This window comes from Polypterus senegalus, chromosome 8 (assembly GCF_016835505.1).
Source record: "Polypterus senegalus isolate Bchr_013 chromosome 8, ASM1683550v1, whole genome shotgun sequence".
Taxonomy (NCBI): Eukaryota; Metazoa; Chordata; class Cladistia; order Polypteriformes; family Polypteridae; genus Polypterus; species Polypterus senegalus.
Genome location: NC_053161.1, coordinates 129,614,719 through 129,632,446, shown reverse-complemented (window position 1 = coordinate 129,632,446; position 17,728 = coordinate 129,614,719). Strand labels below are relative to the sequence as shown.

At 37.8% G+C, this 17,728-nt stretch overlaps 1 protein-coding gene across 1 annotated transcript in view; it reads right to left on the bottom strand.

Annotated features, from left to right (window-relative positions):
* Positions 1-16,097, bottom strand: part of lrriq1 (leucine-rich repeats and IQ motif containing 1) — a 140,400-nt gene extending 124,303 nt beyond the window's left edge. Inside the window, exons 1-3 of the mRNA XM_039761770.1 lie at positions 16,006-16,097; positions 12,076-12,245; positions 374-482 (exon numbers count right to left, since the gene is read on the bottom strand). Coding sequence (XP_039617704.1) covers positions 374-482; positions 12,076-12,204 — 238 coding nt within the window. The 5' untranslated portion in view covers positions 12,205-12,245; positions 16,006-16,097. The remainder of the gene's footprint in view (positions 1-373; positions 483-12,075; positions 12,246-16,005) is intronic.
* Between the last annotated feature and the right edge of the window lie 1,631 nt (positions 16,098-17,728).

Here is a 17,728-nt window from a genome sequence, read left to right as displayed (position 1 = left end):
GTAAAATGAAAATTCAAAACCAAACCCATAAAGAGTCAACTCAGTAAGAGAAAATGGTCAATGTGTTATAAGCATAAGGAGCGCTGATTTGAAATTTAATCATTAGTAATGCTTTCAATTTTAAAAACTGATAATTTCTTACTAAATAATACTAATAAAAAAAGTAGAGATATAAGAAATGTGTGCTGATGTGCAATAAAAAAGAAGAATTTACTTGTGATTTTGAAATAAAACTTACTTTCATTATCAAATTCATTAAAATGAACGTTAGTACATTGCTTGTTGTATATAGTATATTTTGTTAAAATGAAAAAAATTACATATTTTGATTAAAGCATCACTGTATAAAATAAAACAATTAAAAGTAAAATACCTAATTCGGGGTCTTCCAAATCCTGAAGTATAACTTTTTCAGCAAAATTCACTCTGTCTTTTGACAACTGGAAATAAGCAATTAGTGATTCTGGTAATTCATCTGTGTCCTAAAAGAATTATAAGGGGAAAGCTATTACAATAAAATAGAAATCAACAATGAACTATATAAGGAACACAATAACAGTTATTTGTTTAATCCAATTATTCAATTAAATCTCTGCAGGACAAAGAAATGTCTGTATGGGAGGTTTCTCTATAACAAGGAACAAGTGAACACAGTCCTTCTGTCATCTCACAAGGGAATATTTGACAATTGCCCACTGATCCACCAGAATAATGTAGTATAGCAGGAAGTTGGAGTCTTTATGGGGTAACCCAAAATATATAAAACAGTGTGGATTCAGAACCTGAATGCTAAGTCACAATGATATTTCCACTGCCAGGGACCAAATTTCAAATAAATTTACAAAATATAACAGACATGTCAGCTTTAAACTTTTAAATAAAAGTAAAATGCTAGTTTCTGTTTTGTTTTATATATATATATATATATATATATATATATATATATATATATATATATAGTCACGCACTAGCGCATCGGGAGCAGCTGAAGGACCCGATACGCACTGCGACAAGCCCTGCCAGGGGACGAAGGCAGAGTACTGACCTCTCTCTCTTTCCCATAGACAAGATGAAATGCCGCCGCCATAAGCTGTCCCGGGTTAAACAAAGAACAGCACTTCCGGGTTCAGTGATGACGTCCAACTCCCATACGCGACCACAACTTCCCAGCATCCATCACGTTTAATTTCCGTGTAACAGGCCACGCTTTACAGTGTTTGGCAAAAACCAATGGACGTGTCAACCTCCAGCAAATTAACAGTAGCAATTGCTAAATGCATAGCCATAGCATGCAGGCCGATTTATATAGTGCAGGACAAAGGTCTGCGCGACATAATTCGGATCGCGTCCAAAAATCCAACTTATGAATTACCCTTGAGAGCCACAGTCATAACTAGGATACACAAGCTGTATGATTCAGAGAGGGCAAAACTAGCTAAGGAGTTTGAGATCACGGAGAAGGTCGCCCTTACTGGTGACTACTGGACATCACTTGGAAATCATAACTACCTCAGGGTTACAACCCATTATATCGACAAACAGTGGAAACTGCATTCACATGCTTTGACGGTCATGAAACATCAGAGATACATCATGCCGAAAATGAACCGAACATTTTATGGATGTAGCAAAGCGGTGGAACGTTGAGAATAAAGTAAGCACACTCAGTACATATTGTGCATGAAATTTAATTTCAGTGGCGAGACAGCTGCCTTTCAAACGCTTGCCATGCACTGTGCACAGCATTCAACATTCTGTCACAGTGTCTCTGCAGAATAGTGCATTGGACGCACTTTCCAAATGCCGAAAAGTGGTGGGGCACCTCAACCACAGTCCATCAAATACTGCAGAACTTGAAAAACAGGAAGTCACGCATGGCCTGAAGACTGAGACACTCGTACAAGACGTACCGACTAGATGGAACTCCACTCTGGAGATGGTGAAACTTGTGCGAAGAAACCAGCAACCACTAAGAGATGCACTACCCCTACATAAAACTAATGTGGTCATGCCAACAAATGCTAAGCTGGAGAAACTTCAGAAGCTGGATGCATTGATCAAGCCCTGCAGGTAATACACACGTTTTTTGTTTATTTTTTTCTAGCAATCTCACACGCTGTCATTGAAAAATGTGTGTCTCCATCGATCATTAGTGGGAGTGTGGAATCTCTTACTTTAGCTGCAACTTCTTTTTTCATACTGTCGGATATTTGGCCAGTCCTTAAGCACATGGTTTGTCACTTTGATTTTAAGAACCTTCTCATTAACTTATTTTTTTGTGTGTCATTAGCAGCAGTCACAGATGACGACATGCCATATGGGTTTTTTTATTTACTTTGTTTTCCGAAAAGCTATGCTTTTACGTTATTCCTTTTTAAACTCGGGTTTCCAGTAATGTACAGCATTGAGCTTGAAAACATTTCTCCCAATGCTTAGCGGTACCTGCAAAACATTGGATTGATCATAAAAAAGACTGGCAAATCTTTTAGCCACTGTGCATTAAACTGGTATGTTTTTTGTATCAGATAATGAGACATTTAGTGGCAGGGGCCACCTCCTCATATGATGCAACAGTAGTAGCGCAAAGTATAAGTTGGATTGGGAGGGGAGCTTGCCATCCTCTACTCGTTGCCTATTCTCTCCTGTTAATGTTGTGATATTACATTAAAGTACATCCACAAAGAGTGTTTTTAATTGCAAATTTGATTAAAACAAACAAACAAAAAAAAAACTATTGCACTGTACAGACCTAATAAAGTCCAGTTATAGTTAAGTATGACTACCTCAATGTAATCCTCAAGTCTATCCTATAGCAGTTTTGGTATTGTTTTTTATGTATGAGTGAATACAAATGCATAAAAACCCTTGCAATTTAATTGATATTGAATTGATTTTGGCAGATACTTTACTGAACTCCTTGGAGGAGAGAAGTTTGTTTCTTGTTCAGTGGTGCTACCCACTTTATGCCATCTGGTGATGGAGAGTTCAGAGGATAACCCAGCCTATATAATAAAGTTCAAGCAAACCTTCACCATGGACATGGAGAAACAGAAGGAGAAAAAAACAATACACGGCTAAAGATTTCCACAGTCCCCAAGTTTAAGGGGTCTGCCTACACAGAGCTGAGGTGTGGTCATTGATTGCTGGCATCCTCAAAGAAGAGATACAGTAACCAGTGCAAGCTGCAACCTCCAAAGAAGAAGGCATCTCTCTTAGTGGCTTTACAGTCAGAATCTGATGAGGAGGAGGAGGAGGAGAACTGTATTCAAAAATGTCTGGAACGATACAAAGCAGAGCTTGTCATCAGCAAGGAGGATTGCCCCCTAAAGTGGTGGTTCACACATGCTCTGGTATACAAAGAGCTAGCTTGCCTTACTCAGAAGTACTTGGCAACACCTGCCACATCAGTGCCTTACAAGAGGTTGTTTTCACTCTCTGGACATATAGTGCAGAAAAAGCGAGCTGCCTTGCCCTCTGGAAATGTGACCAAACTTGTATGTTTAAGCAACTAGCTTGGTTTAATAAAATAGAAATAGTGTATTATTCATAATAATCCAAAAGGCCAACCTGCTGTTTCTGCTGAGAAATTAACTAATTACATTAACAGTTTTTAATTGCATTCTGTTTATAAAATCCTGTTTCTGGAGTTTTTGTATGGCTTTTGAGTGAGATATATTAAGCATTATTGGGAAATACATGGAGACTGCAGTATGAGACTACATGTCTTAAATATGTAATCTATTTTACAATATAAGCCCAATTGTTTGTTTTCTATGCTCAGCATTGCACAGCCCTAGAGTATGAGAGAATAAAGCCTCTTCACAGTTGAAGTTTTGTCTTTATTTCCTCTTTTTCCTGAATACGTGAAGTATATTTATATGCTATTATACTGTGTCCATTCTTCTTAATATGGTCTGATTGCACTTAAAAATCTTTGTGGTAAAATTTCAACATTAAAAAAAATAAATAAATCTGAGATTAATCAAACTTAATTACACAAAGTCATGCGATTAATCGCAATTAAACTTTTAGATTGCTTGATAGCACTAAAATATATATTACACACACTAGGGGGTTTTGCCCCCTGCTCGCAAGCCCACCATATTCCCCTCACCCCTGGGCGCGCCACACACCAGCCACTTGCGTTGTGAAGGAGGTGGCTGTACGCACGCTTTGGAGATGCGGATGGATTACCTGCTTGCTTACTGCTCCTCCTGCCATGCTGCGTGTTCTGCTTTTCGCGATGCACGTCAATCATTTCAAAGCTTGTACAGCAGCTATCCTCGCTTCATTTGCTTAAATGTGAAGTGTGTCTGCCAAAAGCATTCCAACATCTGCGAAGTTAGATGTCCATGAACTTGTTTTAAATTATTTGTAAGTAGGGCGTGGCGTGCAAAAGTCACCTTCTCACTTGCTTCCTAAGGTGGTTATGTCTAGTCTCACATTAAGTCAAAGTGTCTCTCCGAGATGATCACGTCTTGACCCAAGATTTTTTTATATAGTACAGTAATCCCTCCTCAATCGCGGAGGTTGCGTTCCAGAACACCCCGCGATAGATGAAAATCTGCGAAGTAGAAACCATATGTTTGTATGGTTATTTTTATATACTTTAAGCCCTTAGAAACTCTCCCACACTGTTAACATTATTAGAGCCCTCTAGACATGAAATAACACATTTTAGTCAAAAGTTTAAACTGTGCTCCATGACAAGACAGAGATGACAGTTCTTTCTCACAATTAAAAGAATGCAAATATATCTTCTTCTCTTCAGGAGCAGAGAATTTCAGAGAGAGAGAGAGATCGCTCGCAAAGAAAAGCAAAAAATCAATACGTGTGCTTTTAAGTTTGCCGCGGCATTTTCTAAGCAAACAGAGTCTGTGTAAACAGCCCATCTGCTCACATCTCCTCCGTCAGGTGCAGAGAACGTCAGAGAGAGAGAGAGAAAGAGCGAGATTAAAGCAAACAAGCAAAAAATCAATAAGTGTGTTTTTGGAAGCACCGCGATAAAGCAGCCGGCATTTCTTAGAGGTGCGTTCGTATCCACTAGGCAAACAGAGAGGCAGACACAAGCAAACAATCGAGCACCGCACCGGATGCATATCTTATAGCATTGAGGAATTTTAGTTAATATGTAATACATGCTCTGATTGGGTAGCTTCTAAGCCATCCGCCAATAGCGTCCCTTGTATAAAATCAACTGGGCAAACAAACTGAGGAAGCAAGTACCATAAATTAAAAGACCCATTGTCCGCAGAAATCCGCGAACCAGTGAAAAATCCGTGATATATATTTAGATATGCTTACATTTAAAATCCGCGATAGATTAAAGCCGCGAAAGTCGAAGCGCGATATAGCGAGGGATTACTGTATATATATATATATATATATAGTGGCAGATGGCTGGGGGTTATGCCCAGCCAGGATGCCTGGAGGGACCGGGAAGAGGTATCATAACACCCCTGGGCGACGAGAGGGCAGCCGCCCTGGTCTGTATGGGGGCCATGGGATCTGAGCATGGAAGCTCAACCCTACTGGGGCCCATGGCCACCACAAGGGGACGTCTGTAGGATTGTGAAGCCTTGGATGGCAGCACTTCCACCACACTCAGAAGTGCTGCCAGAAGAAATTCCAGGGACACACGCCACACCAGGAAGTGCCACAAGAAGATCGTCACAGAGAACCTGGAGCACATCTAGGTTGTTATAAAAGAGGCCGCCTCCCTCAAGTAGACGAGCCGGAGTCAGGAGGAAGGAGACGGAGCTTGTAAGGAGGGGAGTAGAGGCGAGAGAAGAGAAACTTTTTTCATGTTTTAGTACTAACAACAAAATTGTGACATGAAGTGTATAATGTGTGAAGACTGAAGTCCAAATATCAAATAAACACTCACAAAGGTGAAAGTTGGTATCACAACTGCTTTGGTAGTACAAAGGTAAGAACTACTGACTCATAATCAACAGGTCGTGGGTTCGATACTGGCCGATTCCCAAAATAAACATTTTGAGTAGTGAGCTGCTCTTATTGTTCTTTTTGCTCTAGCAAAACACCCGCGCTTTGCAGCGGAGAAGTGTGTTAAAGAAGTAATGAAAAACAAAAGGAAACATTTTAATAATAACGTAACATGATTGACATTGTCATTGTCATGAGTGTTGCTGTCATGTATATATATATATATATATATATATATATATATACATATATACGTACAGTATATACACACACACATAAACATATATATATACATATACACACATATATACAGTATATATACATATACATCCACATATATATACATATATATATATATATTTTCACAAAACCACGCTTTTATCAAGGCTTCTGTCGGGTAGTCTTTTGAAATTAAAATTTTCTCCAATCAGTCCTAGCAACGCGCTTTCTTCCGACTGTTACATTTTTGTAGCTCTGATGTGTGCATCAATGTAATCGGTGTACCAGGAAATCATGCATTGATAGAAGTTCTCCTTTGCTTGGAATGCAAAGTGTGATTAAATGCGTTATTTTTTAACGCGTTATAGAGCACATGCATCGAAGCTTCTCAGCTGTGCTTGTGCTAAGAAAAGGAAACATTTTAAAAATAACGTAACATGATTGTCAATGTAACCTTTTGTAAGTAGTGCCTGGAGGATTCAGAGTGTGGAGAAACTCTAGAGACAGCGTGTGTATTAACTTGTGGATTTTTCTGTGAGTATTTGGTGGCAGTGTGACAAAGTTGCTTCCGCAAGACCGTGTTAGCTGCGGAGCTCAGCTCAGAGCGAAATGAGGTGAATGGGAGGGGAGATGATGACGTCACTCCCCCACCCGCCTTAACTGTCAATCCCTCCACAAACACAGTCTCTCGGAATTTGCATAAACACAGCCTTTCACCAGCAATTTTAAATTAGTTACAAAGTGATCAAAACTCTCGTTTATACCCTGCGTCCTCTCATTAAACTTGTATTCCGCATTAGCCGTGGGCATGACAAACGGCAGCGGCAGCCTGTCTATGAACTTAATTTAAACTTTAGGTTTACACCGTGCTTTGTTTTCGAAGTAGCTGCACTCATGAATATGCTTGTATGTGTTTGACCGATGTTGACATACTAGTTTTGGTCCTGAAGCCAGTCATTTCATCAGGTTAGGGCTGCCGACACCTTTTGTTAGTACTCGAACTGCTACTGCTAGTGCTAACAGCATACACAGTTTCTGTGTTCACTGTAACATGTTTTGCATTTAGATGGTACCGTAAGGTAGAAGTGCTTGGGTGGTATGCAAACTCCTTTTTGCACAGTTTGCACAAAGGCACGCTTTTATCAAGGCTTCCGTCGGGTAGTATTTTGAAACAAAATTTTCCTCCATTCAGTCCTAGCAACGCGCTTTCTTCCGACTCTTACATTTTTGTAGCTCTGATGTGTGCATCAATGTAATCGGTGTACCAGGAAATCATGCATTGACAGAAGTTCCCCTTTGCTTGGAATGCAAAGTGTGATTAAATGCGTTATTTTTTAACGTGTTATGGAGCACATGCATCGAAGCTTTTTATCTGTGCTTGTGCTAAGAAAAGGAAACATTTTAAAAATAACGTAACACGACTGTCAATGTAACCTTTTGTAAGTAGTGCCTGGAGGATTCAGAGTGTGGAGAAACTCTAGAGACAGCGTGTGTATTAACTTGTGGATTTTTCTGTGAGTATTTGGTGGCAGCGTCACAAAGTTGCTTCCGCAAGACTGCGTTAGCTGCGGAGCTCAGCTCAGAGCGAAATGAGGTGAATGGAAGGGGAGATGATGACGTGACTCCCCCACCCAATTTAACTGTCAATCCCCCCCCACAAAGAGAGTCTCTCGGAATTTGCATAAGCACAGCCCTTTACCAGCAATTTTAACTTTGTTACAAAGTGATCAAAACTCTCGTATATATTATGCGTCCTCTCATTAAACTTTTATCCCGCATTAGCCGTGGGCATGACAAACGCCAGCAGCAGCCTGTCTATGAACTTAATTTAAACTTTAGGTTTATACCGTGCTTTGTTTCCGAAGTAGCTGCACTTATGAATATGCTTGTATGTGTCACTCGCTCGCTTCTTATTGTTTCGCTGCCTTCTCAATTGTATAATGCATGTTTTCTTCAGAGCTTTTTGGAGCTCTTCCTTGTTTTCTACGTACTGTGTTGACAGTCAGTTCACGTGATTATAGGTGAATAGGTTACAGTTATGCGTAGAATTTCAAAATTAAACCTGCCCAACTTTTGTAAGTAAGCTGTAAGGAATGAGCCTGCCAAATTTCAGCCTTCCACCTACACGGGAAGTTGGAGAATTAGTGATGAGTGAGTGAGTGAGTGAGTGAGGGCTTTGCCTTTTATTAGTATAGATTATACAATAAAAACATACACTTGATTTGAGTCTGTAACAGCCTGTGTAAATGTATGGTACTTGTAAAGGTTATCTATTTTTTTTTTTTATTCAGTTGTATTCTCTCAGTCACATTCACGTTTGACCCCGATCTGACACTGCTGTTTTTAAATAAAGAAATGCTATAACAGAGGTGACCTCAGATGAGGATGAGTGTTCTAACTCAGAGAAACAGAACAGAAGCCCTCCCTGCCAGAAATGTCCACTCACATATAAGAACAAACACAGCTGCACCAGGCGTAAAGGCGAAAGATGGTACTGTTTGGATGCAGCAAGAGGTTGGGCATCATCCTCCAGTCAGTCTGCCTTATTACAGACTATCATATTGAACATTATGTGATGGGTTTATGCAGCACAGGGACCCAGCTGGATTCTGTATTTTTCCCTTCCTATTTATCATGTACACCTCAAACTTTAGGTACAGTGCTATTCAGTCACTCTGTCTTCTGTATGAAATGTAGAAATTCTCTGGTTACATAGCAATAATGAACTGCATCAGTGTTATACTTCTGGGTTCAAATTATTGTTATATTTCTTCGTTAATTTTGTATTATTTTGTTTGTCTTCCTTTTATTTATGATTATTTGTATTTTTGTTTGTATTTGATTTTGTCTATTTGTTAATTTTTTTGTTATGTACCATAAGTTTTGTGTATGGTCCCCTAAAAGGCAGGAACACTTCCTCGTCACCAACAAAGACTGCCCTAAGCCATATAAAGGTGAGGGTTTCCCACAGTTTTTGTTGCACTTAATTCTCAAATGCGCTTGGGAGTTGGTGAGTTTGTGTGCTTTTCTGATTTCCTGGATTTTTAAACCTGTACTGTAATTTTGACTTTTGCTTTGTATTTGAGATTTGGATTTGTTCATCTTTGAAAGCCTTGCCTTTTCAGGCAATTCATGTTTGTCATTTGTGCTCCACAGAGCATCTTGTGCTTTTTGTGCAGAATACATTTTTTATTTTATAAAGATTCTAAGTGGCCCACTATATTACTAGATTGTTTAACTTTCCCATGTAGTGGCCATTTTTGAAACTGTTTGGGACTTCCATGCTTGGAAAACCTAGAGCAGCATAATAATCAGGAAGGGTACAAGAATGAGTACAGGTCTTAAACGAAATACCTAACTGGTATTTCCTTACTGGTACTGGGAATGGTGCAAAACAGAAACAGCTGACGGACAGCAGTGGAAAAGACAAAGGAGAAGGTGGTAGACTTCAAGTAGTCCAAGCCCACATTCTTTACAATTGCTAATGAAATGGCACTACTACAGATTAGGCTGCCAAAATCATTGAACAAATAAGGCAGACTGGCTTTTTTCTGGGAACTAGTTTGGATTCACTGGAGGCAGTGGTCAAGAGAGGGACACTTGAGAAACTACCTGGAGTCATGGGCAGTGACACTCATCATCTGAAAACATTCTGGATAAACAGATGAGTACTTTAGGAGTGTACATATCCAAGTGCAGTGCTGCATAAAGGCTATTTGAGGTAATTTCTTCTAGCATCATTATGTTGTATAATGCTACCAGAATGGTGCTGATATAATATTTTCTGAAGGGTATTAAGTTGTTGATGGCTTTTACATTGATCCACTTTTTTTCAACCATATTTATTCCATTTCCTTTAGGATTAAAATATCTTCTACTTTTCTAAAACACTTGAAAGTCACATGTTTTCGCTCAAAGAAATGCATGAAGAAGGTAACTGCAGAAATAGACTCAACCATTGAATGACTATAAATAAGTAGCACCAAGTTTCAACAGAAAAAAAGGCACTGCAGGCTCTAATTTGTCTCTTGTGCTTACCAAAACAGAGTACACATTTTACATTGATAATTACACTTCTAAGACACTTTACTGTAAAAAATAAAAATAAAAAAATTGTGGAATAAATCTCCATCCATGACTACCAAAATTGATAAAGACTTTGTGGATTAAAAGGACATATCATAATAGCCAAGAAACATTAGTGTGCATATATATAAACTGCTCAAAAAAATTAAAGGAACACTTTGAAAACACATCAGATCTCAATGGGAAAAAGAAATCCTCCTGGATATCTATACTGATATAGACTGGGTAATGTGTTAGGTACGAAAGGATGCCACATCGTTTGATGGAAATGAAAATGATCAACCTACAGAGCCCTGAATTCAAAGACACCCCAAAAATCAGAGTGAAAAAATTATGTGACAGGCTAGTCCATTTTGCCAAAATTTAATTGCAGCAACTCAAAATTGTACACAGCACTTTGTATGGCCCCTGTGTTCTTGTATAAATGCCTGACAACATCGGTGCATGCTTCTAATGAGATGACAGATGGTGTTGTGGGGGATCTCCTCCCAGATCTGGACCAGGGCATCACTGAGCTCCTGGACAGTCTGAGGTGCAACCTGGTGGCATTGGATGGACCAAAACATAATGTCCCAGAGGTGTTCTATTGGATTTAGGTCAGGAAAGTGTGGTGGCCAGTCAATGGTATCAATTCCTTCATCCTCCAGGAACTGCCTGCATACTCTCACCACATGAGGCCAGGAATTGTCGTGCCACTGTACCAGCATAGGGTCTGACAATGGGTCCAAGGATTTCATCCTGATACCTAATGGCAGCCAAGGTGCCTTTTGCAAGCCTGTAGCGGTCTGTGTGATCCTCCATGGATATGCCTCCCCAGACAATCATTAACCCACCACCAAAGTGCTCATGCTGAATGATGTTACAGGCAGCATAATGTTCTCCATGGCTTCTCCAGTCCCTTTCACTTCTGTCACATGCTCAGGGTGAACCTGCTCTCATCTGTAAAAAGCACAGGGCACCAGTGGTGCATCTGCCAATTCTGGTATTCTATGGCGAATGCCAATCGAGCTGCATGCTGCTGGGCAGTGAGCTCAGGGCCCATTAGAGGACATGGGGCCCTTGGGTCACCCTCATGAAGTCTTTCTGGTTGTTTGGTCAGAGACATTCACACCAGTGGCCTGCTGGAGGTCATTTTGTAGGGCTCTGGCAGTGCTCATCCTGTTCCTTTTTGCCGAAAGGTGCAGATACTGGTCCTGCTGATGGGTTATGGACCTTCTATGGCCCTCTCCAGCTCTCCTAGAGTAACTGCTTGTCTCCTAGAATTTCCTCCATGCCCTTGAGACTGTGCAGGGAGACACAGCAAACCTTCTGGCAATGACACATATTGATGTGCCATCCTGGAGAAGTTGGACTACCTGTGCAACCTCTGTAGGGTCCAAGTATCGCCTCATGCTACCAGTAGTGACACTGACTGTAGCCAAATGCAAAACTAGTGAAGAAACAGTCAGAAAAGATGAGGAGGGAAAAATGTCAGTGGCCTCCACCTGTTAAACCATTCCTGTTTTGGGGGTCATCTCATTGTTGCCCCTCTAGTGCATCTGTTGTTAATTTCATTAACACCACAGCAGCTGAAACTGATTAACAACCCCCTCTGCTACTTAACTGACCAGATTAATATCCCGTAAGTTTCATTGACTTTATGCTATACTCTGATTAAAAAGTGTTCCTTTAATTCTTTTGAGCAGTATATATATATAAAAGATAAGCTTTTTTAAGTAAATTTTAAAAAATGCATGGCACCAATTAACCAGATAAAACAATATCAGACACATATGGTATTTATTTCAATATCTGCTAATATGAATAAATTATATAATCTCTTACAATATTGTCCTGGGAGACAGGTTCATCATCTGAGCTGTCTTCCAAATCTTGAAGTTTCAAATCCCCAACATTTATTTTCAACAATTCTTGTTCAATAATTTTCTCAATTGACTGGGAATCATCCATCATTTTCTAATACAGCCCAAAAAGTCTTATGATGAATTAGACATCTGAACATAAAATAAAAATTTCAAAATTAATAAATGTTATGTTTACTAGTAACTGTTTTACAATTATGGGTTTCCTAAAGGAATAAAATAAAGCATTCAGTCCCACATACCTGTAAAAGCTTGTAAGATCCTACTTTTCCAAAATAATATTGGTAAATATGAAAACTGAGAATTCTAAGGGGCATATTATATTATTTTATCCCATTTGCGTCATGATACAGTGATATTGCAAATTTTATGTTTCAAATTATAAAGCATTGTAATTCAATTGTATTATACAGGCTTCCCACTTGTTACAAATAATAGCTTTATAAAAATGTGAATTTTAATGGTTATAAAGACCATATCTGCAACAGTTTCCAAAGGAAAGGCTACTAACACTAATACCCGATCGTCATTATAGCCATTCAAACTACACCTCACTACAGCCGTTTAATACTGTTATGCTGCAGAGCATGCACTGGTACAGCATGTTGCCACACCCGCCACATGACAAAACAGCTCAGGATCCCAGTTGGCAACCACCCAGGCAGACACACGGTCCAGTCCCAACCTCTGGAAATGATTGTCTATCTGCGGAAGCCAGGTGTTACATAGGCATCTTCTTGGCCTGGTCCTCATGTTCCCATATGCTCTCCCAATCCACCTACTGACTTCATAGGAAGATTCACCAGAAAGATTAATGTCGGTGCCAAGGTAAGTAAACCTCTTGATGCAAAGTCTCAGGATGTCCCACAGGGCAGCTGCCCTGTAATCGAGCTTCCCTTATGATACAGTGTGTAGCAAAATGTTTGAAGCAGGACAAGATGTTGACAATATGCCATTACAATCTCGGTTATTTGCACTGGTGATGATTCATTCGTGTTCTATGGTTCAGACAATCTATCATCACCAGCTGTAGCCACAAGCCTGAATCTGACACAAATAAAAATTTCCAACTATTATGAGCTTATGGATGTTCATTTTAGAAATTAAAGAGAAAACCTTTACTATAATGTGTTTGTCATCTCAATATAGTGAGATTAATTTCAGATTAATTTAGTTTAATTCATTCTCCCAGCCCAATAACTATAAACAACATAATTTATCAATCAGTATTCCAAATACAATAGTCTTCCTGCCACAGCTTGGAGTGAAATACCTCGCAAAACAAATATTCAAGCAATTCCCCAGCAGGAAGGCTTTTTAAGACTTAAGTGTGCTAAGACACTAAACCCCATTTTTCCTTTAAATTCATCAATTGAGCTTTTAGTGTGGTTATCCATGCTATCAATCTTTCGTATTTTAGAATTCACATTCCTTTATAAAGTAGTAAAACATTACCTTTCGAGTTATATTAGCCTAACATAATGAAACATTTAAGATGCTGAGTCATGCAATCAGTGATGATTCAAAATAGTTGACTGGATACTAAATAAAATAACTGAGACTTGATTTCTGTCTTTTGCCTACCTGTCTCACCCACCCTTCCTCCAACTTGCCTCCTCAGTCAAGGCCAACACCAAAACATTTTGATATATGACTTGAGTAGACCACTCCAGAAACACAGCATTTCATTCAAAAATTCACACCGTTTCTACAACATTGAGGTAAGGAAACCATGCAGTACATAAATAAATTATTAAGATAAATGAGATAATAAATACCACCCAGTCACTTACTAACGTGAGTACTCTTAATGCTATTGCTAACACACTAATAAAGTAAAGCATTGCTAATTACTATTGCTAATTACTATATTGCTATTAGATAATTAGATAAGGTTATTAGAAAGTAGAATACCAAAAACACAAAGTCATTCAAACTGGGATAAAGCCAATTAATATAAGATACGGGTCAATTAAAACAATTTTCAATTAAAGAATAGCAATTGTAATTTAATAAATGAAAACAAAAAATTAACAGGCTGAAAAGGAAGAACAAAATATTTACACATTACTGTCACTTAATGTAACTGCTAATACTTTCATTCAAAAGTAGCTATATTTAACTGCATTTGGACCTTTTTTCCTTTCCATTATCCATCCATTTCAATTCCAGTTGTACATTTTGAACAGGAGTTGCAACATTCCTTACAAAACACACAGACGGTCATTAAATAAACATGGACACAAGATTAGCAACAAAATAGATCAATTACATTATAAAAGCCATCATGCTCATCTGGCTATTTTCTGTGTACAGAACATTGGTAAAAGTAATTACTTGATTTTTATGTGCTTTTAATAGCAGACTAAGAGTTCATTACTAAACAAGCAAAATTCATCACAAAGTTATTAAAAGACAGGACAATATAAGTGTAAAAATTCATAAACATCAATCTTTGAGATAAAACTCAATCTACACTCTACAAATACAGAAAGCAAATTGTTAAATTAAGCAAACATTTCAATTCAAAGCAGTAGCTAGCCTCAGATTAGCAGACTGGTTACAATAAAATCGACAGTTATGGCAGCCCTTCACTCTCCTGCAACTAGTGAGCACTTAACCTCACAACATCACAGCAATAAAGACTGTAATTAGAACATACAGTATAAACAATATTTACAAATAAAATATGACAATGTACAATTATATGTTATTTGCACTATTAATTTAATCTGGTAGCCTTAATCTATTATAATGATTTCAATGAAGATAACAACACATTATTAGAGCCATTAATACTAAGATACAGCATTCAGAAACATTTTCTCTTAACTGTATACAGTATATAAGACTCCCACAATTAGCTGTCTTTATTTATCCAGAATTGTAACTTGCCACTCTTAATAAATTTCCTCAGAATACATTCACCTCTCTGCAGCGGTAGCGCTACTGCCTCGCAATAAGGAGACCAGGGTTCGTGTCCCAGGTCCTCCCTTTGAAGAATTTGCATACTCTCCCTGCGTCTGTAAGGGTTTCCTCCGGGTGCTCCGGTTTCCTCCCATTGTCCAAACATGTGCAGGTTAAGTGAATTAGCGACACTATATTGGCCCTAGTGCATGTTGGTGTGGGTGTGTGTGTTTGCCCTGCGATAGACTGATACCTGTCCAGGGTTTGTTCCTGCATTACATCCTATACCCCCAGCGACTCTGGTATGGATTAAGCAGGTTAGACAATGACACGACATGACATCCAACTCTCTGCTATTCAGATCTGTTATACCCACATTTTTATTACATTCATCTCATTCCCTTTGACATTGCTACATTTCTGTCATCTATTCATAATTTATATATACACTCTAGACTAGGGGTGTTTTCTTAGCAATTGAGTAACATCATAAATGGAAAACAACTTTAAAAGTAATTTATTTTATTTGCTAAGAATACGACTAGCTATTTTTCGAATTATCTGGTTTATTTTTGGCGCATGTTCAGTTTGACCTTATTACATACGATTTGTTTACAGCAATTGTTATTATTGTAGTAACTACATATGTAATTTGGACTATACTTGCCTATCACTGCGGTTACAAGAATTTTGAACTATTCTAAACTAACCTGCATCTATCCATAAACTCGACGCGTATACGTGTACGCCCTTATAAGGCACACAATAGTAATGCAAATAATGTATCATTTTAATTAAAATGATAATTGTGACTCACGATAACAAAAGTGCAGGATGAAGTGCTTTTATCTTCTGATATATTTCTCTTTTAAAAGTTGTGTTTAAATGTAATTCTCTTTTGCCCCCGGAATTGTATTTTGTCATTTTAAAGTCTTACTTTAAATTTATACTCGGAAGAAATAATAAACAAATTCGCATGCTGTACCTTTTCGTTATTCTAGTTACATTAAGCTTCTGTTAAGGTGTCACGTAACATGAAATCAACGTTAAGGGTGACCGCACTTGCCATTTTTTCTTTGTGTTATCCTGGTCTCCATAGTGATAGTTACGTCCGAAACCTACGGATGGCTGCGTAGGTCAAAATAGACGATCGGTCTCGTGTAACAACTGACTTTCCCTTTTCGTGTGCTTCACTCGCTGAGCTAGTGGTAGTTTTAAGTCTCAGGTTAAACGAAGATCCGCTCCGGTAAACCAATAAATTGACAACGAGTGATATGGATGAAATAAACTTGAGACAGGAAATGAATATAATTGAATTAATATGCCAAACACGGCAATACAATTAGAAATGTTTCGAATTTGTATTACCTTCAAAATCCACAGAGCCAGTGAATAGGTACTGTGATCCAAACAAAACAGTGCCTATTTTTGCCCTCATTTCTAAACTTTTTTCCAACAGACTAGTATGTTCACTGAAATCGTTCTGGGATACAAAATAGGCAGTGCAATTAAAACGAAGGGCTTCAGGAATCGGTTCGTCTTGTCCGTTATGTATTAGTATTTATTTAGTTTATATAATCAGTATTATTATAAAAAAGAGACCGAGCACTCTTTTTTGACATGATCAGCTGTTTTTATGACCAAGGGTAAAGACTACTGACACTCGACACAAATTCTGCACTGTGTAATCCAATTAGGGGTCGCAAAAAGTTGAAACCTTTGTTGATGTTAATGGGAATCAAAAAGTAATTTAACGACCGAATTTAAAGTCTGTAAAAGCTGCCACATTTCCTATTCAATTTTACATTCAGCATTATGATCAAAGTTACATTGATTTTGCACTTAAAAGCAGTGCATTTGGATCATCACCAAACACACCTTTGAAAACAGTCTATTCATATTTATTTACCTTCTTCCTATATCTGTTTTATTATATTTTTCACAATTACTATTTTCTGAAATTATGGTTGATTCTGCCATATCTGTTTTCCAACTTATGAAAACAGTCATGTTGGTTAAAGTTTTAGAGTTAACATTTAGCTGAGAGCATATTTACATGCAGATTTTAGCAAATGTTTTTATAATATATTATAAACACATTCTCATTACTACAAAAATATTGAGTTATTATATTTTATTATTTTAAATATTTTGCAAAAGTATTGTGCTATTTCAGAAAGGTATTACATTATTATGCAAGAGATATTGCCTGGTGTGTTTACTATAATTGTATAATTGAGCATAGGCATGCATTGGACATTCTATGACAACTATTGAGGAATAGACTAAGGATGTGCATAGCTTGCAATCAATTGACAAGGAATGAATAAAAGTCACAGGTATAATCCTGCATGTGCTGAGGAAATCTACAAATACATGATGAAAATCTCCAAAATACTTACAAACATTAACAGGCATGGTATATAAGCCTGAAGCAGTAGACCAGTGAAGCAGCAGCATTTAGCATTCATCACAGTGAATTAATTTTAAATTATTGGAATAAAATACAAGTTAATCATAATAATCTTTCATGTCTCATACATCTGAGTAAAACTGAAATATAAGTAGTAATCTAACACAAATGTCATGTTTATCTAAACAAAATTTATTTCAGCATAACAATCTTATATTCAGTTATAAAACATTTAAATAAAGCAAAAAATGATAATAATTGTAAACTGATGTCTATTTGTGTAGCTTTGATTTTT